The sequence below is a fragment of the Mastigoproctus giganteus genome, chromosome 5, assembly GCF_048544385.1.
Source record: "Mastigoproctus giganteus isolate SK-2022 chromosome 5, ASM4854438v1, whole genome shotgun sequence".
Taxonomy (NCBI): Eukaryota; Metazoa; Arthropoda; class Arachnida; order Uropygi; family Thelyphonidae; genus Mastigoproctus; species Mastigoproctus giganteus.
This window is the reverse complement of record NC_143579.1, coordinates 227,106,848-227,132,632: the sequence shown is the minus strand read 5'-3', so window position 1 is coordinate 227,132,632 and position 25,785 is coordinate 227,106,848. Positions and strand designations below refer to the sequence as shown.

Sequence of the window (25,785 nt, the reverse complement as noted above, 5' to 3'; positions counted from 1 at the left end):
TCATCAGTATTGCTACGCAAGCCTCTGCAATTCCACTGGACTACGTTATTCATTGTTTAGATTTAGATGAAGGAGCTGAGTCTGTCTGTTTTTTAAAAGTCTGTTTGCCGCGGTCAATTTTAATTTTATCTCTTTGTGAGAAAACTGGTCTCTTGTCTATTTCATCTTCCAGATGGATCTCCAGAATGGTTTCTGTTTCTTCCTGACTGGGGATTTCATTGGTATCCATAAGGACGGAGTCAACTGGCTGTTTGCTAACGGGATCTGGTTTCTCTGTTTGAACGGATATTACAGGGGCTGCATGGACAGCAGGTGGTATGGTGATTGGCGTGTTGTTAGCCCTGCTTGATATATGTTGCTTTGATGATTGTGGTGCAGAAGAGAGCAAGGATCGAGCCCATTCAGCAATAGAGATGTTTGGTGGAATTGATGTGTCAGTTTGGATGGATACTGAATGAAATTTTTTAGAGGCTTCGGCATATGTACGTCTAGGCATCTGTATTTGCAGTTGCTTTCGTGCTTCTGGGAACGAGACTTTCTTTTCTATTTTATATTTCTGGATTTTTTTCTCGTATTTCCACTGTTCACAATTTTTGGAGAAGGCTGGATGGTTGCCTTTACAGTTGGGACAAAGAGAAGACTGGGCATTACAATCGGTTTGGGTATGCTCTTTCGATCCACAGTTTGGGCATACTGGGTCACCTCGACAGACTGTTTGTGAGTGTCCAAATTTCTGACACTTATAACATCTTATTGGGTTTGGAATATATGGCCGTATGCGACAATGCAAATACCCTGCTTTCACTGACGAAGGTAGGTTTGGTGAGCTGAATGTTAGTATGATGCTCCGAGTTGGAGTTAGCTCGCCATCTTTTTTCATCACGATTCTTTTGGCCTGTGTGACTTTCTGTTCCTGCAATTCCTGAACAATTTCCTCCTCTGAAACATTCATTAGGTCCCATTCTGAAATTACGCCTTTGGATGTGTTTAGTGTGGCATGTGGGGACACCTTGACTTGATTTCCACCAAATGAGTTGAGTCTAAGTAGAGACTCAGAGTGTTTAGAGCTTGTGGTTTCTACAAGCAGGTCGCCAGATTTTAGTCGCCTCACCATTTTCGGGGAACCAGCTACGTTCTCAAGACATTTTTGAATGAGAAATGGCGATAGATTGCCTAAGGGCTGGTTTGTCAGTGAATGGAGAATCAGAAAACTCGGATGTTCAATTCGAGGAGTATCCGTTTTCAGTCTCTTTGGATTGGTAGAGTCAATATCAGGTTGATGCAAATCCGTATTATTCAGATTTGCAGTCTTAATCGGGGGGAAGTTGTCATATTCCATGTTTTGCTCCTTTTGGCCCTGGGGGTCAGAGAAAATGCTAATTAAACACTCTGTATGGAATAGAAGGGATGTACTTGGGTAGGCACTAAATAAAGATATCAGAAGGAAAATATAATCTTATATTTGTAAAGGTAAATAGTACTGATTTGTATATAAATGATATATTTTTTTTAAAAAATATGGTAATATTAATTAAAATCCTGGTGTAGATGCTTAATTAATTGACTATTAAAACAATTTTTCTATACATTTTTTATTGTTGACCACTGTCAGATATTATTACATTTCAGAGATATTTTTCTTCTTTTGTCCAATTATTAGAAGACTATTTTCTTGCACTGAAACAGAATATACTTTTAATTTTTCAATATGAAAATTAAAAAAAAAAAAAAAAAAAATTTTTTTTTTTATTACCACCCATTTGATAACACAGCATTTCTGATTTTTATTTTTAATGATAATTTAAAACACAAATGGATAATGCCTTGCAGTGAATAAGTGGATGGCTGGGAAGAGGAAGGGACTTAACATTGTATTTCAATTCCTGGGATTATTTTCGGGGGAGGTTAATAAGAATTTGGTTGCTTAAGATAAGCATCAAGACAACTAGGGACATCGGTATACCCTGTCTGTAAATTGCATGTATCCTAAGCTGGTTTGTATATGTGTGAGTAAAAATCTTGTAAATTTAAGTTTGGTTTGCAACCAAAACTGATCCTCAGGTCTTTTTCAAATGAGTTGTGAGCAGTAGGACCTCTTGAAGGATTGAAGATATGATGATTTTTTTTGTACATATTTCACTTCCATCCCCAAGTTATTTATTAGCATTCATCTGGCTCCATGTTGTTGATATATATACTGAACAAAAGTACTTAATAACGTTGGATGTTTCAGTTAAATTTTTTCCCAACCATTATTGCTACTAAAAACAAAATACAGTAAACCCCCGCTATTCGCGGGTGTTACGTTCCTGAGAAATGTCGCGAATACCGAAAACGCGAATACTGAGTTATGGCTCCCATAGTAATAAAGGGGTTCCGTTCCAAAGTATGAAATATATAAGAAAAACTAGTCTAAAATTTTGTCTATGTATGTATTATATGTACCTTCATAATATGACTATGTACATAGCCAGTACATAGCGAAATGCAAGCATATGGCATTGAAATGAAAATAAGAAGCAATTTAATATTAAATGTAATATTTATTAGAAATTTCAAACAAATCTTTCAAACCAGCGCCTTTGCTTGCTAGCAAAAAAAACATCCCGCCACTGCTATCACCAGTTTCGCTATAGTGTTGATAAAGGAGTTTTGCCTTTTCGCGAATGATGAGTGAACTTAACGGAATTTTATTTTGAGCTTGGTCTTCTCTCCACAGATTTAAAGCTTTTCCATTTTTTTCTAATTTAACATCACGAGTTACAGAGCAAATTTTTGAAACAAATCAGCGCGTTTTCACGGACACTACGGCAGATTTTTTCTTCCGATTTCTTGATTGATCGTACCGTTGACTCATTGATTTTATAATGTTTTGCCACTGAGGAGACACTTTCACCATTAGAAATTTTGTCTAATAACTCAATTTTATTCGCTAATGTCATCACCTTCTTTGATATTTTCACATTTCTCTTGTTATTCATAGCCATATTTTTGTAGGGTTAGAAAGAACTTGTCCACAATAAAGTCACTTTCTTCCATTAACACACTCGAAAAAGTCTGTTTTACGCTGCAAAACGGTAGATTTATCATTTTTGTAAGCATATCAATTTATAAATTGATAAATTTATTCAATTTATAAACATATAAATTAAAAGCAAACGACGAAACCTTCCATGACAAACGCATAACACATACTGAACAAGGATTAGCGAGAAACATCCACGCTCGCGATTTTTTCACCCCCCCCCACTGAGTGCTGTTTTGACCAGGAAAGATAATTTTAGCCACGCCCGTGTTTTTTATGGCGGAAAATATTCACGGCACTTTAAAATTCACATTTTTTTTAGGTTTCATTTTATATTAAATCGGCGATCGCGAATACGCAAAACCGCAAATACAGATACCGCGAATAGCAGGGGTTTACTGTATATGTGGATATTGTTTACAATCATCATTAATTACGAATATTTATTTTAATTTTATTATAAAAACATACAAAACAGGATATGTAAAACTCCAAATTATGCATTATTCAATAATAAAATTACAATTCTTTAATTGTAAATCATAATAAATTATAATAAATATATAATTATTCATATAGTATCTTACTAAAGGAAACAAAATCTCTGTATATACTTAGATCAAAAACCATTTTATTATTGTCATTTAAAATATAAAACAGACTAATTGCATTGTTTATAGTCCAGGCAAAAGTTCAAATCTTATTGCATTCATTTTTCTGGTATATGTCCTTTTATATGTGTTCTAATATAACTTGATATGAATTTGTTTTAATCTCCAGATTAACAAGAGCCATCTTTGCTATAATAAAGGCAATATGCATTGGTGTGGAGAAATGTATATACAGTATGTCGTGTTAATTTTACACCATATTATTCAAAATAAGTGTATCTGACCAAATGGACTGAATCTTTCTCTTTAACTGATATTTTATCTTGTACAGTTACTTCAAATCTGTTTAAATTTAAACAGACATATTTTGGTCTTGAACTTCAAATTAATAAGATTTAACTGTAAATGTTTTTAAAGTAGTTTTTCTTTTTGCCTCATTTAATAATAAGACTGTATTAATGACTATATTAATTTATATTTAATTTAACAAGGTGATATTGGTAGATACTTGTGGAGATGAAATAATTGCTACAAACTTCAATTTTGATAATCATAAAGAAATATACGCTGATATCCACAAGATGAGTTACAAATATGTTTTGTAATGTAATTGAATATATTTTTACATGGAATTTGTCATTCTGATGTAATTTAGCACGATAAATCTGAATGTGATGTCAGAATACAGTATTAATCTCCAGAGCCTGCAAGTCAAAATGCTCACCACAGCAGCACCACTAATTTCTAATCTAACAAGATATGGTATAGAACACATCTGATTGTGTTCAGTTTCTCATTAGATTAGATTTTCTTTCTGTAAAATACAGTAGTAGTATATAATAGACATTCAGATAATTTGGAGTTGTGCATGCCTGTTGGCAAGCTGAGGTGGAGTCATAATTGCATCAAGAATGACAATTTCAAGTTTACAGAAATGGCAACATCATTCCAGAATGACCGCTGTCTGACCTTAATAGCCAAATGCCATAAGGAGAAAACAGCCTGCTCTCTCTCACCCCCCCCCCTCCATTAAACATTTGAATTACAGACTGCTCCTTTCCTAGTCAATTCCTTCTCAATTTGGAATATGTGAACTAAAACTCTAGTCGGATGAGAAAGTTACTCCCAAGTTGGTAACATTATTTTGACTGTTAAAGGTATGACTATATTGCAGAATATATTTTTATCCTGCCTAAGTTATTAATTTCACTTCTCTTTTTTTTTTATTCTTTTAGACACTGTCTTTATTTTCTTATGCATCTTTGGTGATATATCACCCAAACAATGAGAACATTTATTTTGTCATTATGTCAAGTGTAATAATATTGCTAACTAATAGTTGCTTTTATATTGAGTCTCCTATTTTCAACATATAATACAAGGTTTTCTAAATTGATTTTTTCTAGTCAGAGTCTCAAGATCACATTATAGTACGATGGGCAACTACAGGAGAATCAGCAACCATGCACATTCTTGTAGCGCATGCTATGGTGATACTTCTTACTTATGGTCCACCTGAAGGTAATGTTTTTTTTTTTTATATCAAAAAATTGTGAATTATGTTATATTACTACATAATATGTCCTTCCTCTTCTAATTAAATCACAGATATCTTTTTAAGAAAACTAAAATGAGCACTGTTTTAACTTACTTGCAGGTAATACATACAATTTTGACCAGCTGCTAGAAGCATGGTTCCCATCTGAGGGTGAACCACCAAAAGCATTTTTGGTAGATACATCAGAAGAAGCTCTGCTCTTACCAGACTGGTTGAAACTTCGAATGATTAGGTCTTCTGTGGATACATTAGTAGATGCAGGTAATTGGGTCATCCTTCTGTAGTGGATAGTTTGTGTTTCTACTAGATGAAGCTGTAATGTTTAATGTATATTTCTCTAATTAGCATCTTCCAAATCAATCACAGGCTTTTTAATTTCAATAGCTACTGTAGCTATCTGAAAATAGGCTCAGAAAATTCGGATAATGAATGTAATGAAAAACCCCTTTGTGACTCAAGATAATACTATTCTTTGTTAGGGTGATGAGTATCAGTGGATGACCTGTTGCATGACTTGGCTAATCATTAATTAAACACTTTTAAAAATATTTTTGGCATTAAAATTTAAAAAAATAATAATAATATAGTACTTCAGGGGTTATTTTTAAAGTGGTCACAATGAATTTCATGTAAGGAAAAGATGTGGTTTATTGCTTAACTATAAAAACTTTCAACGTGCATTTTTCAAGAATTATGGATGGGCTGTCCTCATTTGTAGTGCATTCATTAAACCTTTGTGTGTTTTGATGGCTGAAATGCTGTTACTCTTTGCTAATAACATTGATGATCTTTTAGCTGTTAGCATGACTTCTAGCCTTCCATTTCTTATTTACCGTAGATAACTTTGGAATGGTATAAATTGTGTAAACAGTCATGTCTCTGCATGGTAGCCAATAACTATTTTGTTCTAAGGGTCTATCAGCTCTTTAACTCATGATACCTCAGTTCCAGTGGATGCTGATTTACCTTCCATATATCTTTATAATGCAGATGCTGTTTTGCATATTTTGTGCAAAATGCACAAAAATATATTTCATTTTCCTTTTTGTAAGTTAATTTGCATTCCTTCATTGTGAACATTGATATTCCTCTTTAGTTGGTGTGAGGATTGGTCTCCTTTGGCATGGAATCATGTGCCTGCCCTACTGAAGGTGGCTGTTGGTATTTGTGATTAGTTTTTGTGCAGTTAATTTAATGAATTCCATGGGATTCTCTATTCTCATTTTGCCAACTAACTAACTTCCTTTGGTATATTGGTTTTGGTATCCATCACTAGCTGTGCTCATAGCTAGCACAGTAGTTACCATTGTTGTACTTCTACTCTGTGGAAAAGGCTTGGTTTGAATCCTGTATAGTCAAGAGAAATCTTATGAGATTTTTTTTCTCACCTTGCAAGATAGCCAGTCTCAAATGAAGGATACTTGGTTTTCTCCCAGGGTTTTTATTCCTTAAAGCAGACAAAGTGATAATACATAATACATGCAATTTACAGACACAATATACTGATATCTCGTGTATATTCAATTACAGCTGTTGCTAATTTTAATGCCAATTAGCGACAGCTGTAAGTACCCCTTATCCATTTCGAGAAGTATGAGTTGATTGTTCTTATACTACTTAATCATTTGACTAAACTTACTAATGATTCAAGGTATTAGGATTTTCCATAGTGCTGCAGAAAGATTCTTATCAGCTGATTATAGCACTCAAGTAATAGTTGAACTAGGAAATTCATTGTTACAAACCATTATCATAACATAAAAGAAGAGTAGAAATTAATAAAATTGATTTTTTTTTTTTTTTTGATTTTTTGAGACCTATTTACAAATCCAGTACTAAACTGAAAGCACATCATTGATAAACTGTAGTCAAATACATTTCTTGGTCATCCAAATGAATGCAACTGTCACAGTTATAATATACTATGTAAAATATATTTTTGCCATATAAGACACACTTTTTTATTTCCAGAAATCTGTTTCAAAAAATTGCCCTGCATCTTATAAGCGGCACCTCCATAGCCAGGTGGAAAGGAGCAACAGTGCATAGCACACGCTTCTTGATTAGACCGGGGTTCGAGCCCGTCACCACCAAATATGGAGGATGCGGAAAAGTCAAGGAATGACCACCTCATATCCTGGAGCAATATGGCCTTAGTTGATGCTCCTAAAAAAACCAAAAACCTTCTTCCTTCTAGCATCTTATAAGTGATGTACATGGCTATCATAAATGAGCATGTTGTTATGTCTTGTCTTGCCAATGATTTTAGAGTTTTTGCCAATATACCAGTAAGTTTATGAAACTCTTGCTGAAACATTAAAAATGTCCTAATAAATTTGATCTTTGGGGGAAAAAATCTTGCTGGATCTGTTAAGGTACCATAATGAATATTATTTTTATGGTGTAGCTGTAATGAATTTTTCATAGTGTAGCAGTACTGTGCATGTGCACACTTATTCAACTTTAATCATAAATTTCAGATTGCCAGTGCTCTATTGTGATGCCATCAACAAAGAAAAGGCTTGTTTACACAATTGTGTACAAATTATAAGTCATCAGTTATGCATAGGAACATGGAAACAGAACCGCAGAAAAACATTTTGGGCCACCACCAACAGAGAAGATGATCTGGGAGTGGCAGAAACAGGAATATAAACTCAGTATGGCAATTAAAAATAAGCATAACCTTCTTGGATAGCAAAATGGGTGGACTTGAGAAAGAAGTTAATCGCTGGTGAGTAACTGTGGTATATCTATGTCAACAGAAACAATAATTTTTGAGGCAAAAGTCATGGCAGCAGCAAAGGGACCTGATGATACTACAAGTTGGTGTTATAGATTTTATGAAGTGAAATGGCTTAGCTGTGAGGACACAAACAAGGGTAGCACAGAAAATACCAGATCAGCATGAAAACCTAATCCTGAATTTCACACATGTTTATAATTAATGCTTGAAAGCACACAAACTTTGAGCTCGGACAAATTAGTAATATGGATGAGTTACCTTTAACATTTGATGTATACTCAGAAGTGTGAATGTTAAGGTACAAAATCAGTAACAAAGACATAAGGCCACGAAAAGATACACTATAGTGCTATTTTGGCTTGCTGTGCTGATGGAATGAAACTTCCACCTCTCCTCATATTCAGGAGGAAAATTCTGATAAATTTAAAAAATCCATTGGGCATTTTTGTCCATATTCATTCTAAGGGATGGGTGGATGAAGATAGAGTCAAATTATTACTGGATAAAGTGTGGTCATGGCAGCAGCAAAGTGTTACAATGGTTACCATGGTGTCCTGGTAACCTTTTCTTTTAACTTTTCTGAAAAGTTAAAAACACAACTTGCTGTAATTCCAGGTGAATTTACTAGCCAGCTACAGCCACTAGATATATCTATTAACAAGCCTTTTAAAGCTATCATGAAAGAAGAATGGACTAAATGGATGAAGGTGCCACAACACGACTTAGCACCTACTGGTCATATGAAGAGACCAACAATTTCTCAGGTGTGCCAATAGGCAAAAAATCCTTGGGAGGCAATAAAGACCAAGACAGTTATGAAGTCATTTAAGAAGTGTGGCATCAGTAACATCTTGGACAGCACAGAAGAGGATACTTCTTTTGATAAGAATGACAGTTCACTATCAGATAGCAGCAGTGACCATGAGGATGAGGAATGTGATGATCATCATGGTGAGGATGATAGCAGTGATGGAGTTCCAGGTTTTGGTGATTAATAAAAACTTGCTTCTTTTTAATTTTCCAATTTTTTTTTATTCTTCTTTAAAGATGAATTAGAATATTTTTGTATATGAATTTTGAGATGATTAAAATATTTTGGGTTCTTTAGTATGTATGGTATTAATAAAAATAATGACATGGATAATAAAATACTTTTCTTTAAAAAAAATTAGAAATAATGCAATATGTGCACTAAAATAAATCAGTTCCTCAAGAATGTTTTTTTTATTATTTATATTTTTTTTTTCTGAAATAATCTCTGCTAAATTAGAAGTGTGTCTTATATCCCAGTGGGAAATATGGTAATCTTTATGAGTTTACAGTTCTTTGGTAGTGCATAGTTTTGAAACATGTGTATTTTACTAGAAATATTATAATTGAAAAATTTTTAACATGTATCATTTACTATTCTTCTTAGCATTGAAAGATCTGGATCCTCAACAGCTGATATTATTTATTCAGTCATTTGGAATCCCTGTCCATAGTATGAGGTATGTTGTATATTTGAAGTATCCTGTAATGATGATATATTATTATTATATATATAATTTTCTTGTGTCTCTCTGTCCATGATGCTCTTTAACTTGAATAACTTAAGACTAAACAAATTTTTTGAACTGATTCATTTTTAAATAGGTTTTATTTAGCAGTAAAACTGAAATTTAAAAAAATTCCAAAAAATTTTCCAACCAATTTTCAAATCCCAAGAACTGATTTAATTCCCAGTGAAATAGACTATAAAATATTTAAGGGCAAAGGCCTCATGCTACGAGGTAGACTGACTAACATATAGGTTAGTGAAAAAGCATCGTTTTAACATAGCCATCCACCAAAGTAGTTAAATTAATTAATTATATTGGCATCATTTTGGTTATATCTCATTGTGAATGCCTTGACAACGAGTTGCCATTGTATTGTACTACCTCGAATAAGTATTATTCTCAGTGGATACATCCTCCCAGACAGCACTGTTTCAAAGCTTCTTGGCTTCTCCTCAGTGGGTGGGCAGGTACCCTGGTGTTGCAATAGTGACAACCCAGTTATGAAGTTATGAAGTATAACTTCACAATATGGTAGATGCCTGATGGTGCAGAATGATATAGACTATAAAATATTTAAGGGCAAAGGCCTCATGCTACGAGGTGAAACTAACTTGCCATTTACTTTGAAGCGAAGACAATTTCTTAGCTTTTGTCATCACAATCAACAAATCTCAGGGTCAGACTTTCAACAAAGTTGGCATTTTTGAATATAGAACTTTATGTAGCAGTTTCCAGGTCCTGATAATTGTTGTGCAATAATTGTAATTTTTTTGAAGGATGATATAGTTGTACATGAAAAAAAATGATAAAATTGCATTTTTGGTCATTTTATTACCCGAGTCTGTACCACTGACACCTTAGCTAACAATGAAGGGAACGGCCGAAAGAGAGGTTACTTCTATATTAATCTCTACTTCTCAAAAACAGTTTTGGCAAAATATTTGCTATGGGTATTCTAGTAGTAATATAAATAGTGTTGTACTTTAGATATAATTAAAGATACAGTTAAAGATATAATTTTTAAGGCCCTAATCTATTAATAATTCAAGAAATAATGTTTTTTTTTTTTTTTTGTTTTTTTTTTTTGTAATCCAGTAAATTACTGAACACCTTGGATTTGGCAGTGGAATATGATAGCTATGCTGTAGCAGATGCTGTTGTAGACAAGGCTTATATGTCTCAATTAGTGGAAGTACAGCATAGAAGAGGTGCTTTAGGAGGAGAAAAATTTTCCCAATTTCTGGAGGAAGGTGATGAAACTGATCCTGGTGAGTAAATACTATGATTCTTGTAACTATTTCCTTTAGTAATATTTACTGAATGTCCAGCTTTGTTGTCATGCATTGTAATTTTTGTTTGTTAATTTTTCTTTTTTTGTTCGTCATTGATGCATGTACAGTTAATAGAGAAATTGAAGGTTCTGAACCAAGTTTTTTCTATGTCATTGCATAATGTCCAAGATAACAATAGAAATATTTTTCTTAGGCTATGTTGATATTAAGATATTAGTCCAGACTCTAAACTAATCAGACTGGAATTGAATTAAAAAATTTTTATATAATTTTAAAATATAGGAAGAACTCCTATTGCTTGTCAAAACTTTACAGTGCAGTCAACAGTAAATCAGTGCAATAAATCTAACCATTCACTTCTGTCTAAATGCATGGTGACACATGAATCACATGTTCATGTGCAATCAGTCTGAATTAGCACACATTGAATAGAAATATTTTATGTTTCAGGAGTTTTATATATTAAAAGAAGAAGCCTAGCTTTTAACTTTTGTTCCTCTATGTGGAATATCTTTCAGTTTATCTGTGCAGCACAAATGTATATGAGCTTGACATTCCAAGTGGAGGTGATTTTCATCCAGAAAGTCAGTTTCATTTTCCCATGGCTGATATGAGACAGCATTAAAAAAAAATAAGTAAAATAGCCAAAATTAAAGAGAAAGCAAACTGTCATAGAAAAAGTAACAGAATTTATTGGGTAACCATGTTTTCTTATTTCTTGGTGACAAGCATACTATTTATACACTGAGTGATCACTGAATTATAACCACCTACCTAATACTTCATAGATCCTCCTTTTGCCCTCAGTACACAGCTATCCGATGTGGCATTGATTCAGCACGATTTCAGAAGCATTCGGGAGGTATGGCCAACCAAGCTGTGTGTAATGCGGCTAGCAATGCAAGTATGGAGGTGATTGGTGTATCCAGACGCCTGATATGCCTTTCCATAGTGTCCCACAAGTGCTCTATGGGATTGATATCGGGGGAATTTGGAGGCCAATCGATATGCTGGAAGTCAGAACTGTGTTCCTCAAACCATTCCTGCATAAGTGCCCGATGGCTCACTGCATTGTCATCTTGGAAGACACCATCAGCATTCGGAAAAAAGTGTAACATAGCAGCGGTGTACACGGTCAGCAAGCAGTTGACGATAGCGGAGACCAGTGATATGTTGTTCCACATGCACCAGGGATCCATGTTCCTGCCAGTGAAACAAGCCCCACTCCATAGAACCACCTCCACCGGCCTGCACTTTTGATACCATGCATGATGGATAAAGAGCCTCATGTTGTTGATTCCAAATCTGTACACGACCATCCACAGTGTGGAGTAAATAACGTGACTCATCCAACCAGCACACCTTCCAGTCTTCTAACATCCAACTTGCATGCTCTTTGCAGTAGGCGAATCTTTTACGCCAATGAACCTTGTTTAGGAGAGGATACGTTTCTCTTTGATTATTGCTACCCGTAAGCAGTACTTTGCATTTGTCAATGTTAAACTTCAACTTCTACTTCTCAGCCCATTTTCCCAACTTATCTAGATCCAGTTGGAGTAGCATACTGTCTTTACAGTCATTAACAACCCTGCCAACCTTTGTATCATCTGCAAACTTGGACATTAAACCTGATATACCTTCATCAATATCATTGATAAATACTGAAAACAACAATGGGCCCAACACTGAACTCTGGGGAACTCCACTAATAACATTTGTTCGTGAAGAGCAGTGTCCATTGATTACCAGTCTCTGTCGTCTCCCACTCAACCATCCCTTTATCCATTGTAGCAACTTACCCTTAATGCCATACCTCTCCAATTTGTACAGCAGTCTTCCATGTGCAACAGTATCAAAAGGTTTCCTGAAATCCAAGTATATGATATCAAAATTATTTTTGACATTCAGTTCGTTTGTGACCATATCATAGTATCCAGTCAGATTGGTCAGATAAACTGCCCTTTAACAAACCCATGCTGTGTCTTAACTATTACTGCAGTCTTGTCTAGATGATCCTGCAATGCTTCTTTAACCAGTGATTCCATTATTTTCCCCGGAACACAAGTTAAACTAACAGGTCTGTAGTTACTTGTGTCACCTTTTGAACCCCCTTTGTGAATTGGTGATACATTTGCACAACTTCAGTCCATGGGGACCTCCCCTGAGTCCAGTTAAGCTCTCGTAATTATGACTATGGATTTGCTTACTTCCTTTGCTGCCTCCTTTAATATAACTGGATAGATCCTGTCCACCCCAGATACCTTCCTTATGTTTAACTTCAACAATATCTCCTCCACTTTGCTCTCAGTTATTACAAAATCATTTACCTCCCTGTTAGTGTTTGATAAACTACTGGCACTCCCCTCATTGAATAACTCCCCTCAGTAAGAAGCAAGTAGCCTTAAAAGAGAGCAAGAGATTTGAGATAGGCAAAGTTGCAATAACAGCTTCCAGAAAAAGTGAAATATAGATATAAAACTAAACAATAGTGGCACCTGGAATTAAATTTTAAACCAGAATCTAGAAATTTCTAAGAGTAAAAAACAGTGAAAAAATAGAAAAAATAACTTACGTATTAGAGACGTGAGGAAAAGATGGCAACACAACTGTACACAGGACAAAACAAAACCAAAACTATAAAGTTATGAATAACAAGAAAGTGGAAATAAGATTTTTTTTTATATCTTTTTATATATATATATATATATATATATATATATATACACTTATATTTGAATAATGTTTAAAATAATTTAAAACTGAATCTTACATAAAAAAAAAGGGTAAAGCATACATCAGAGGCAGCAAGACACATTTTCCTCTACATGATGCTTGAGATATAAAATTAAGTTAGAATAATGATTAAAAATAAATAAAAAAATAAATAAATAAAAATGTCAGCAGCATGGCAAGACAGAAGAGCGAAAATGTCAAAATTAAATGTAACGATTAAACCAACAGGGAGGGAAGAGAAGGGTGATAAGAGTAAATTTATTGTAGCAGAACCTCTCCAAGGTAATTTAGAAAATCTTAAAAACAAAGATAATAAAATATAATCAATTAAATTTTGAATTGCCACTTAAATTAAATTTAACGGCACCCCCTCTGACGGGCACCAGGTCCAAATTTATGTGAAATATCACCAGCAGAGATGTGAACAACTACAATAAAATAAAATAAAACAGAAATAGACTAACCATGTTGGTTTAATCGTTATGTTTAATTTTGACATTTTCGCTTTTCTGTCTTGCCATGCTGCTGGCATTTTTATTTATTTATTTTTTTATTTATTCTTAATTATTATTCTAACTTAATTTTATATATATATATATATATATATATACTCGAGTGAAATTGGGGTACTGTTACTATACTTATCCCTATTTCCTTTCTCCTTAAGTCGGCAGTAGCTTTCTTTTACATAAATATAAATCAAATAAAACTACCACAACAGAAATTGAAAATTATGGTTGACCCTCTGTTTTCTATATATTTGTTTCGAAGTTATCTGTTGGGCTAACTGTTATCTTGTTATCTTGCCTGTTTGCTGCTAAATTTAAATTATAACCAAATTAGCCTTTATGTTTAAGTTTAATAATTGGACTTAGTTAAACAGGCAGATGGCAATCAAAAATAGATAGCTCTGTTAATTATTGGTGGAATATATTTGAAAGGGGTTAGCCCTAGAAAAAGTCCCTTTCAATGTATCTATATATCAATAATTAGCTACATAATCATTATTGTATTATATATTTATATATTATCACTAATTATATGTTTATTTCCAGGGTATGGCATTGTAGACCTACACAGGCTATCTTAGTGTTTATAAATTATTTTGGCCCACTGTATACTGTGGCCAATATTAAGGCCCACTGTATACTGTTATGTTTAGATACATATTCAGCATCTATATAATACATATTATACTTTTACTATTATATATATATATATATATATATATATATATATATATATATATATATATATATATATATATATATATATCAGGCTTAATATCCAAGTTTGCAGATGATACAAAGGTTTGCAGGGTTGTTAATGACAGTGTGCTACTGCAACACGATCTAGAAAAGTTGGGCAGATGGTCTGAAAAGCGGCAGCCGAAGTTTAACATTGACAAATGCAAAGTACTGCATATGGGTAGAAGTAACCCCAGAGAAATGTACCAACTGTGTGTAACTACACTTGGGGTGGTAGAAAATGAAAAAGACCTGGGAGTAATTGTGCAGTCAGATATGAAATTTTCGGAGCAGTGCAGACAGGCTACCAGAGCAGGTCATGGAGGTCTCATTTTAGGAAGGATGTAGAGTTGCTTGAGCAAGTACAGAGAAGGGCAGTAAGATTGGTGAAGGGAACGAAGGGTGGTCTTACCAAGAAAGGCTTAAATTGTGCAAATTGCAGTGTCTGGAGATAGGCACCTGCAAGGTGATCTGATTGAGGTGTATAAGGCCTTGAATGGGTTGAGCAAGCTCAATTCTGATGGAATTCTTCCTCTTGCTCAGATTACGAACCTTGGGGGGGCATAAATTCAAATTGAGGAAAGACATTGTAGAATAGATGTGCGGAAATTTGCCTTTAGTCACCTGGTGGTTGATTGCTGGAACAAACTTCCATCTGTTGTTGTGGAAGTTGATAGCTTAAATAAATTCAAGGAGGAACTGGACAAATATTTAGAGGGAAGAGATGTGTGAATTTTTTTTTTTTTTTTTTGGTTGATGCTACGGAAGCTTGCTTCCTTGCATCACATGCCTCTACTATTACTCTTACTATATATAGATAGAGGCATCTGATTTCATCTACACTTACTGCCCTTCCACACTTAATATCTTCCATGGCATTTTCTACCTCAGTGATATGGTTTTTTCCACCTATTTTTTTTTTTTTTTTTTACTGTTTAGATTTTAACTAAACACCAAAACCTTTTCCCACCCTCAAGATATTTGTTTTCCATATTTTTTTCAAAATATCTTTCCAAGATTTTTCTTTAGCCTCTTTCAGAAATGTATTTCTGAGCTCTTGCACTTTTCTTTATATTCCAATAAGAATTTAATATTTTAGCAATTTTAATTGCTAAAAGTTTATTTTAATACTTTTTCTCTTCTCTAATTGCTTCTTGGATCCATCATGAAGTTCTGAATTTTCTGTCTTTACAGACCTCCTCATATATCTCTATTGCAGTTTCCACTAGGAAGTTCTCTTAAATTCTTGATTTAAGAGAACTTAGATGAAGAAATTCTTCATCTAAATTCTCTTCATCTTCATCTAAAATTTCTTCCTCTAAAGTCATGTTAGCATCAGAAATGCCATTTAACTTTTGAACAAGATGCCTTCTATATTTAATGACTGTTGGCAAACATGAGAACGTTTCAATATTTATTTATTTTAATAATTTTTTTATACCTCTTGTTTTTGGCACATTTTTAATTGCTCACTACAAGATGATGGCTATCTTAAATTTCTGTATATTCCTTTTTATCTTCAACTAGTTGCTTAAGATCATTTTTTGTAATAATATAGTCAGATATACTATTTTTGTCTGTTATACTCCATCCACATCTGGCTATCTTTATGCTAAAACAGGATTTTTAATTAAAAGTGCATAGCTTGAACAACATTCTAGTACGCTTTTACCATTATTGTTAGTTTTACTTTATTCTCCATATTTCCCTAAAATATCTCTGTTGATGCAATTGTCATTTCCTGTCTTCCCTTTTAAATCTCTAACCACCACTAGTCTTTCTTTGTCATTAGTTTTTACTGCTCTTTCTAAGATATTAAAGAACCCTTCTGCTTCATCTTTTACATTTCATCAGATAACAGATAAAATATACATATGTATATTTATATTACAAAGTTTCTCTATACATTGTATAAAAATATTCAATTAAAAATATTTTCAAGTGTTCATATTTGCAAATGGAAACACATTCACTGAAGAATTTTATTTTTGTTTTTCAAATTTGTCCCAATCTAATCAGAGATGAAAGTTGCAACACCTCCAGCCCAGACCCCAGTGATTCAACGAGCTCCTCCTAAGCCACCTGTACCAATTCGTGTGGATTCAATTTTTATGTCTACATTACAGCTGTTTGGGATTGACACTACTTCAGGGATTTTAAGTGCTAAACAAGAGCAAGAGCTTTTTAAGGGATTACAGAAGGTAAGTAATATTCATGTTTTGTTTTACATTTGGCAAGTATAAGGAGTGTTGAAGTTCTCTCATCCTTGTTTGAGATTTTCCATCACCAACAAAGTGTGATGTATCACAGTTGAATGTGATACATCACTTTCTGATGTGTTTTTCAGCTATATTGTATATTTTTCACTTAGCTCATCCTTTCACTCAAAAAGCATTAAATTGTGACTTATTGCTAAATTTTCCATATTGGCTAACTACAATATATGGATGACTACTCATACTGAGACATTTGTATGCAACATCATTATCAGATTTTATAATTTAATATACTTGTGTTCTTTATGTCAGCTTAGCATAGTAGATTGCCATCTACCACTTTGGAGAAGTCTGGATTCCATTCACACAATGACTGAAGGAATTCTTTAGGCCTCATCAATCAGGATTGTAGGTAGCTGGTCTGAAGCAGAGAGCAGGGTTCCTTCCTGAATAATTAATCATTTTGACTCTTTTTATATGCTATACTTAGTAGTGGCTCCTCTAATCCCACTTCCTTTCAGAAAATGTCCCAGAATGCATAAATTTTCTGTAGCTGATGCTATGTAATCAAACAAAAATTAATAGCTAAATAACATATAATAAAAAATATAATAATTTTATAATGAATGAAGGAAATAAGTTTAAAATACAGTTTACTGCATTTTATACATGTAATTTCCTCAATAGGATTGTATGATACACATGAATTACTTATTAATTTGGAAAAAAAGATTTTGGAGTCCTTCTCCAGTCAATGCCAGCTGGATAACAGATTAGTATTAAAAGCTTTCTAAATTCTGATTTCTAAAAGTCTGTGGGTATTGGTTTTTATTTATTGGTTTTTGATAGCATTGTGTCAAGTACATCTTTTTCTTGATGCCTCAATTTTTTTGGATTTCAGTGTATGTTATTTTTTTTCCATCTTACCATTCACTCTATGTTTTTTTTTTTTTTTTTTAATGCAGGCATTGTCCCAAGACATTCTGAGAAAATCTACAGACCATGGTGCAGTTGCAGAATTTATAACTACATGTGAACAGGTTAGTATTAAGTTGTGGTTCTGGGTTAATATATATGGACACAAATTTGTGCATTACAAGAATAAAACCATACACCACCATAAAAAGTGCATGGCACATTATTAGCCACTGCATTGGTATATCAGCTGAATAAAACAATTACAATGATATTATAAACTCTTCTGGCCTTAACCATCTGGAGCAGAAATGGAAATGTATTTATTTATTTATTGTTATTAAATGAATACTATTATTGAGTGTATTCAGCACTATCACTGCCACCACAAATAACTGCTCTTGTTACATGTTTCCGTTATGTGGTCTACCCCCATCCACTGCCATGAAAAAAATGGTGGGATATTCCATTCAGAGATAATATGAAATTCTTGTTAATTTAAAATTTAATTTTAAGTATTAGTTATGAATATTATTATCTAATATTTTAGATTAATAAATTTTCTCATTTTATGGGTGACATAATACTTGACTGTAATCTTAAAGAGATAGGAATTACATGTTTTTATTTATTATGAAGGATGTAAGTAATTTGTTTTAACTAATAATTTAATGTGAAACAAAGCTTGGGATTAAAATTTTGACAAAATTGTTACTAGTTTTTGCCCAACTTTGGGTTGATTTTAAACCATGACCATGTTTAATTTGCAAGAATTTTAAAAACAGACAAGCCCAACCGTATAATAAACAGTATCCAGTCCAGAAATAGGAATTGGTTATGGGTAAATCAGTGCTTATTTGTGAATATAATCAGGAAGAATAGTTTGGTCGTAAAATTCAAATGCAATGCATTAATAAGCTAAAAAGGAGAGAAAGGTGAAGGATAATATTATGCCACTTGTTACTTACCAATGAAAAAGAATACACCAATCATGTTGCATTCTTTATTATAAGAACTTTATATCTTGGCTGGGAAAAAAAAAAAAAATTGACACCTTCATATCCTAATTCAGAGTAATGTGATATCCTTGAAATTGGAATCTGCCATAATTGATATGGAATTGAGATCTTCAGGGATTTCATAAACCTCACTTATGGTGTAGTCCATATATGAGGTGTGGCTATTTAATAACAAGACTGTGCATGCAACCACACCAAGTACCACCTGTGAAACAAAGGCACGGCAGTTAACCTTGACCCTTTCCCTAGTTGTTTGCCAAGTCATATTTCAGCATGCTCATTTACTTTTGCAGTGAGACAGATTTTCATATCTTATGTTTTTGCAGTTTTAAAATTTTTAACAAAACTAAAGAAAAACACTCACTGAAAGTTAAAAGTTGTTATATCAAGGTAATGGAGAAGATACTAATTACCTTGATATAACAAGTATGTATTTTTTCTAATAATTTAATTGTTTTTAGCTATAATTAATTAGTTTTTAACTATAATTAAGAATAAAATTAAAACTGAAAAAACAGTTATACAACTGGATAACATATACCAAACAAGCATTTACAAAAAAAACATCTAATATATAGCACATTTCATGCTATGTTGTTTTCCATTGTGAGCTGTCTAAAACACTTGCTGACCGAAACTTACTTTTTCCAGTAATGGATAAACATGACAATGAAGCAGGCAAAATTGATAGTAAAATAGGAGGAGGTTTGAGGCAAACTGGATAACTTATTTTATATTTCTAATATATATGTTTCTCCTTCTCTTTGCCCTCCTCCATATACATTCCTGCCTAAAAGTTTGGAATCAAATTTCATTTTTCATAATTTTCAAAGTTTTTATTAAAATAGGACCAACTTGTTTACCAATTTTTATTAAAATATTTTCTGTTATGTATAAAAGTCAAAAAACTTAAATAATATTTAAGAAATTTCTAGAATATTTGAGAATATGCCAGAAAGGTGTAGAAGACTCTTTAATGTGATAGAACATTGTAGAATATCTAGAAAGTGAAAGTATTTCAATATTATAGACTGTTGTGTTTCTAGAGTGTTAATAATATAAATTAAGGAGTATGAGCAGTAATTTATAAAATTGAACACCCATCACTCAATAAGATTATTTGGTGTAAGATTTATATGTTTTGTGATAAATGTGACAAGAAATAAGAAACTGAGTGTTGAAAAATAAATGCTATTATAACTCTGTATAAAGAAAGTTATTTGATGAGAAGTATTGACAAAAAATTAGTTATTTCATTTAAAGTAGTACAAGCTACTGTTCGATGATTCAAGGAGACTAGCAGTTTAAAAGATAAACCACAATCAGGATGACCACACGTAACAACAGAAGCGCAAGATATGACCATAACTGATTTCTAAATGCATTCGACAACTTACACTTACTGCATGTAATATCCAAGCTGAGTTTGATAGGAACAGAGAAACTTCCATGTCTACATCCACTGTAAAACTTTGTCATAAGTAGGACTTCATGGTCATATAGCAGTTCAAAAACCCTTATTAAAACTGTAAAGTCAAAATCAAAATAAATGGTTGCTGTAGACTAAGAGCCATCAACATTGGACAATTGAAGAGTGTAAAAATGCACTGTAGACAAATGAATTCAAATTTGAAATTTTTGGATCCAGGCATGGAGTTTGAGAGATGATCAGCTGAAGAAAAAAAAAAATAGTATGACTTTTGTTTAGTGCCTACATTCAAGCACAGTGGTAGTTCCATCATGATCTGGGGTATTTCTGTTTTTCTGGAGTGGGCGACATTGTCAGAATTGAAGAAATTTTAAGAAAAGAAGGCTATAAAGACATTCTTAAACATAATGTAACATCCTTTGGTCTTTGACTTTGTGGAAGAAATTTTATGTTACAACACCTGAAGCACAACTTTAAGCTGCTGTGCAGGGTACTTTCTGGCACCTAAACAACAGGAGGTGGTATTGTAAATCATGGTGTGGCCACCCCAGTTGCCTGACCCAATAGACCTTTTATGGGATCATCTAGACTGTCAAGTTTGTGAAGTCTGCCTATCTTCACAAAATTTATGGGAAACCTTGCAGATTGCTTGGAATAATGTTAATCAAGAAACTATTATAAAATTAATCACCAGGAATGCCATATCTGTGTAAGGCAGTAATAAAATCTCACAGAGGATATTTTTATGAAAAATCAGCATAGCTGTTAATATTAATCATTTCAATATTTTTTGCTGTAAATTTTTCAGTGCTTTAATAAAAAATCTTAAAATACTTTGTAGTGTGTTATTTTTTTATATTAAGCCTTACATTGTCGTAACTAATTTTAAAAAAAAATTAATGAAAACTGTTGGCATATGCTGTGATTCCAAACTTTTAGGCAGAAGTGTATATATAATGTTTTTATCTGAGAAATATAATAATTTTGCAGTAAATCAGTATTGTTGGGATTCTGACCCACCCCAGGAATATAAGTCCTGCTCACAGTTTGGAAAACTTTGTCAGTGGTAGTAGTAGATACAGTAGAGCATCAGTTATTTCGAATAATTAATGTCAGACGTCTTCTGGATAGGAAAATTTTCTGGATAATCAAACATAAGGTAAAATTAAATAAATTCTGTTATAATGTATTAAAATAAAACAAAAATACTTTAAATAATGTGAAAAAAATGAATTTAGTTAATTAAAAAATTAATAATAACTTATACATAAAAATTTGAAAATTTACATATGTATGTATATTCAAATATGCAAATTTAATGTGGAAAAAATTTAAAATAATTTTACTGCAAATTTTATGTGGAAAAAATTTAAAGTAATTTTTAAAAATAATCTTCGATAATTTTTTGTTTCATTTGTTGTGACCTATTTGTTTGCTAAATCTCTCAATTTCCTTAATGATATCAAATTGATTATGCCGCATTCTTCCTGGTTTTCTGCACATTTCAGTGCTCTTTCTTTTCGTTGACATTTTACCTTAAAAAAAAAAAAAAAAAAATCACACAGTTTCGGGCCAATATTATTCTTATCGAATCTGGAACTAAACTAAACATAATATGAAATGAAGAGAACAAAATATGTCATAGAAAATTGGGTTCATGAAAGCGAATGACTAAACTCTATCACTCATGGTTTCCGAGAAAACCCATCAGTCCCAATCTGACATTTCACGAGATATACAACTTAAACTAAAAAAAAAAAAAAAACAGGCAGAAATACTCTCGTAGCATAATAAAGATTTGTCTCAAATACTACCATTAATAAAAAAAGAAGAAGAAGAAAAAAAAAAATCAGCCTTTCAAATTATTCTGGATAACCGATGTTCTACTGTATATACAGTTTATTTCCTGCGTTTTTTTTCTGTAATCACAAGGCACAAAGTGATTTATGTGATTCTTCTGTTTTTGCATTTTAAAAAAAAGCTACATTTCATGGTAATATTTTAATGAGTTTTAATTAGTCTTTTTACGGTCTTTAGCTATTACAAGGAGCACAGAAAAATTCTTTTGTATACGCATTGCACAGAAAGTCATCCTTTTCTTCTGTTTTGTTTCGTCTTGCTACAGCTTCACAGGTAAGCTCATCTCTCTCTCTCTCTCTCTCTCTCTCTCTCTCTCTCTCTCTCTCTCTCTCTCTCTCTCTCTCTCTCTCTCTCTCTCTCTCTCTCTATTATGTTGGAAACCAATTACAGGATCTATTCAGAAAGTATTGTTCAAGATTGGGACAACAGAGTTACTTCATTCAATAAGCTGTTCACTCACTTATGGAATAATTTCTATTATTCTTAACCAATCACAAGACCATGTTTTCACATCTCATCATGTTTCAAAATGTTGGAGTGCACTAAACATAAGTGTGTTAAATTTTGCTTTAATATCAGAAAACTGGAAGTGAAACATTTGATCTCAAAATGGCATATGAGGACTCTGCAATAGGATGTACACAAGCTGTTGACTGGCTGGAAAAAAAAAAGTGCAACAAGTACTCTTAAAAATGAAGGCTATGTTCTAGCATTTTCTGTGAGGGTGTTGTCCACTAGTAATATGCTCCAAAGGGAGAAACAGTTAATAAAGGGTTCTGCATTGAAGTTCTAAGATATCTTTGTGATGAAGTTTGAAGAAAAAGAATGGAAAGTGGAATTCTAAAGACTGATCTTCATCACAGTAATGTGCTATTGCATTTGTCACTACTTATAACAAATTTTTGGCCAAACACTGAAGTCCAGCAACCTACAATTCATAAGATATGGTTCCTTGTTAATTTTGTTTTTTTAGACTGAAAAAAAAAAAATTACCCTGAAAAGACATCAGTTTGACGACATATGCAAACAATAAAGAGTAATGGAATGACTCAGCTTTCAACTAATATCAAAATTGACTTTCCAGAAGTGCTTCCAAGGATGAGTAAATCATTGGGCCAAATGCATTGCCTCAAAAGGAGCATTATTTCAAAGGGGATTAATTAGTTGCTCACCCTGTGAGTAAGCTTATTGTCACTGTATTGTAGCAGTTTGGATACTTTTTGAACAGACCCTATATAACCTGTTTTTAGAGGACCTTTTGTACTACAAAAATGCACGTACAAGGACATCCAAAAGCTAATGGTGATTTATTAATTGCTAATTTATGGTTGTTAAGAAGCATTAATTGTATTTTATTTCAGTTATTAAATAATAGTGTTTGTAGTCATTTTTAAAATTGTCCACACATGGGCCGAGTAGTTTATTTGTTTATTTATGAAACTGGCATCTTACTTGATAATATTGCACAAAAATTGACCTGTACTCAGTAATTTGTTTTTAAATACTCTCAAGTAGATGGTGATGATGAATTTTAATATCATATTATTATGAATGAAAGCTGAGCATGTTATTATGACCCAGAAACAACAACAACAACAAAAAAAACCAGTTGAATTGTATTACATATACACGTGTGATGCACACACACACACACACACACACACACACACACACACACACACACACACACACACACACAGTCAGCATAGCCTGAGAAAGTACAGACTTGACCCTCTGCAGGGAAAATTTTACTTTCAGTTTTTTTTTGGGAATATTCTGATTCTGTAATTTGTTTTTGAAAAAAAAAAAAAAAATAGAAAGAGCAAATGGTAACCTTTTATTTTAATCTTTCCAAAAATAATAAATAATAATGTTTATTTTTAACATTATTATTCCTCAATTCCTCAGTGTTATCCTCTTATTAGGATTTTCCTAATGGATTGGAATTTTTAAAGAAGTCAAAAATCTGTTCTTTGAGTAAGTTTAGATGTTGTTTGTTGAAATTCACTACACTTTTCCTGACAAAATTCCACAGCCTCAGTTTGAAAGATCAGTAGGGCAGATCCAGGGCACATAGGGATCGCTCGGCCAGTATTCTTTTACCTAATAGCTTTTATATACTCTTATAAGAGTCATTTATACCTTTAGTTTTCCTTGACTCATCCAGAATAATTACCATGTAGATGTATAGGATTCCTTCCCAATGAGAAGAAAGGGCACCTGCAGAAAAAATGATTCGGGAAGCATCCAGAAACCTGTATTGTCTCAGATGCAAAAGTAGCAGTTATTCTAACTTAATCCAGATTTATAAAGTTTGATTGGTTATATGAACTCTTAAGTTGATATCACCAATAGATTATATCACTTAATTTTGTCTCTAGGAGTGCCCTTGTTTGAGAGTAAGCCTATTGCAACCACTACCATAGAGGCATATAAATAATTATTTGTGTTTATGTGGTTGCAAAGAAGGCATTCTTTAGAAATATAATTAGTTAGCTATATATTAGTTCAATAAATGCAGGTTATTCTATGTTTCCAAATGACTTTAAAAAAATTGTAATTTACTGCAACATGTGCAGTGAATGTTCTTTACCATCCTTGCTGTGTTTATACTATGTAGTAGTAATGGAGGCATGTGATGCAAGCAAGCAAGAATATGAGCTTATGTAGCATTAGCCAAAAAAAAAAAAACATTTCACACGTCCATTCTCTTTAAAAGTTTGTCCAGTTCCTCCTTGAATTATTTAAGCTATCAACTTCCACAATGACAGATGAAAGTTTGTTCCAGCAATTAACCAACGCTGGCTAAAAGCAAATTTTCACACATCTATTCTACAACTGTCTTTCCTCAGTTTGAATTTATGCTCCCTCAAGGTTCGTAATCCGAGCAAGAGGAAGAATCCCATCAGAATTGAGCCTGCTCAACCCATTCGAGGCCTTATACACCTCAATCAGATCACCTTGCAGGTGCCTAGTCTCCAGACACTGCAATTTGCACAATTTAAGCCTTTCTTGATAAGACCACCCCTTCGTTCCCCTCACCAATCTTGTTTCCCTTCTCTGTACTCACTCAGCAACTCTACATCCTTCCTAAAATGAGGCCTCCAGACTTGTATGCAGTACTCAAGGTGTAGCCTGACCATTGCCTTATACAAAGGGTTAATCACCTCCTTTTCCCTACTAGCAACATTCCTGTATATCATTGACTATACCCCATGACCTGCTCTGGCAGCCTGTTTGCATTGCTCAGAAAACTTCATATCTGACTGCACAATTACTCTCAGATCTTTTTCATTTTCTACCACCCTAAGTGTAGTATCATGCTAAACATCAGTTGCCACATATCAGCCTATATGCCCAAATTTTCTAGATCCTGTTGCAGTAGCACACTGTCATTAATGAACCTGCTAACCTTTGTATTATCTGCGAACTTCGACATTAAGCCTGATATACCTTCATCAATATCATTGGTAAATATATAAAACAACAGATGTAATTAATCCATGTGTAAATGTAGGGGTATGCATGAATATACAAATGATGCAAAACTAGGCAGTGTTAATCAATCATTTCTAACTTAGTGATAAAGAATC

At 33.1% G+C, this 25,785-nt stretch overlaps 1 protein-coding gene across 1 annotated transcript in view; it reads left to right on the top strand.

The window, feature by feature from the left end:
- IntS1 (integrator complex subunit 1) overlaps window positions 1–25,785 on the top strand; it is a 194,235-nt gene that overhangs the window by 120,123 nt on the left and 48,327 nt on the right. Inside the window, exons 28-34 of the mRNA XM_090373768.1 lie at window positions 5,043–5,157; window positions 5,294–5,455; window positions 9,358–9,430; window positions 10,577–10,749; window positions 16,773–16,954; window positions 17,935–18,009; window positions 22,370–22,465. Of these exons, the coding sequence (XP_090229894.1) occupies window positions 5,043–5,157; window positions 5,294–5,455; window positions 9,358–9,430; window positions 10,577–10,749; window positions 16,773–16,954; window positions 17,935–18,009; window positions 22,370–22,465 (876 nt within the window). The remainder of the gene's footprint in view (window positions 1–5,042; window positions 5,158–5,293; window positions 5,456–9,357; window positions 9,431–10,576; window positions 10,750–16,772; window positions 16,955–17,934; window positions 18,010–22,369; window positions 22,466–25,785) is intronic.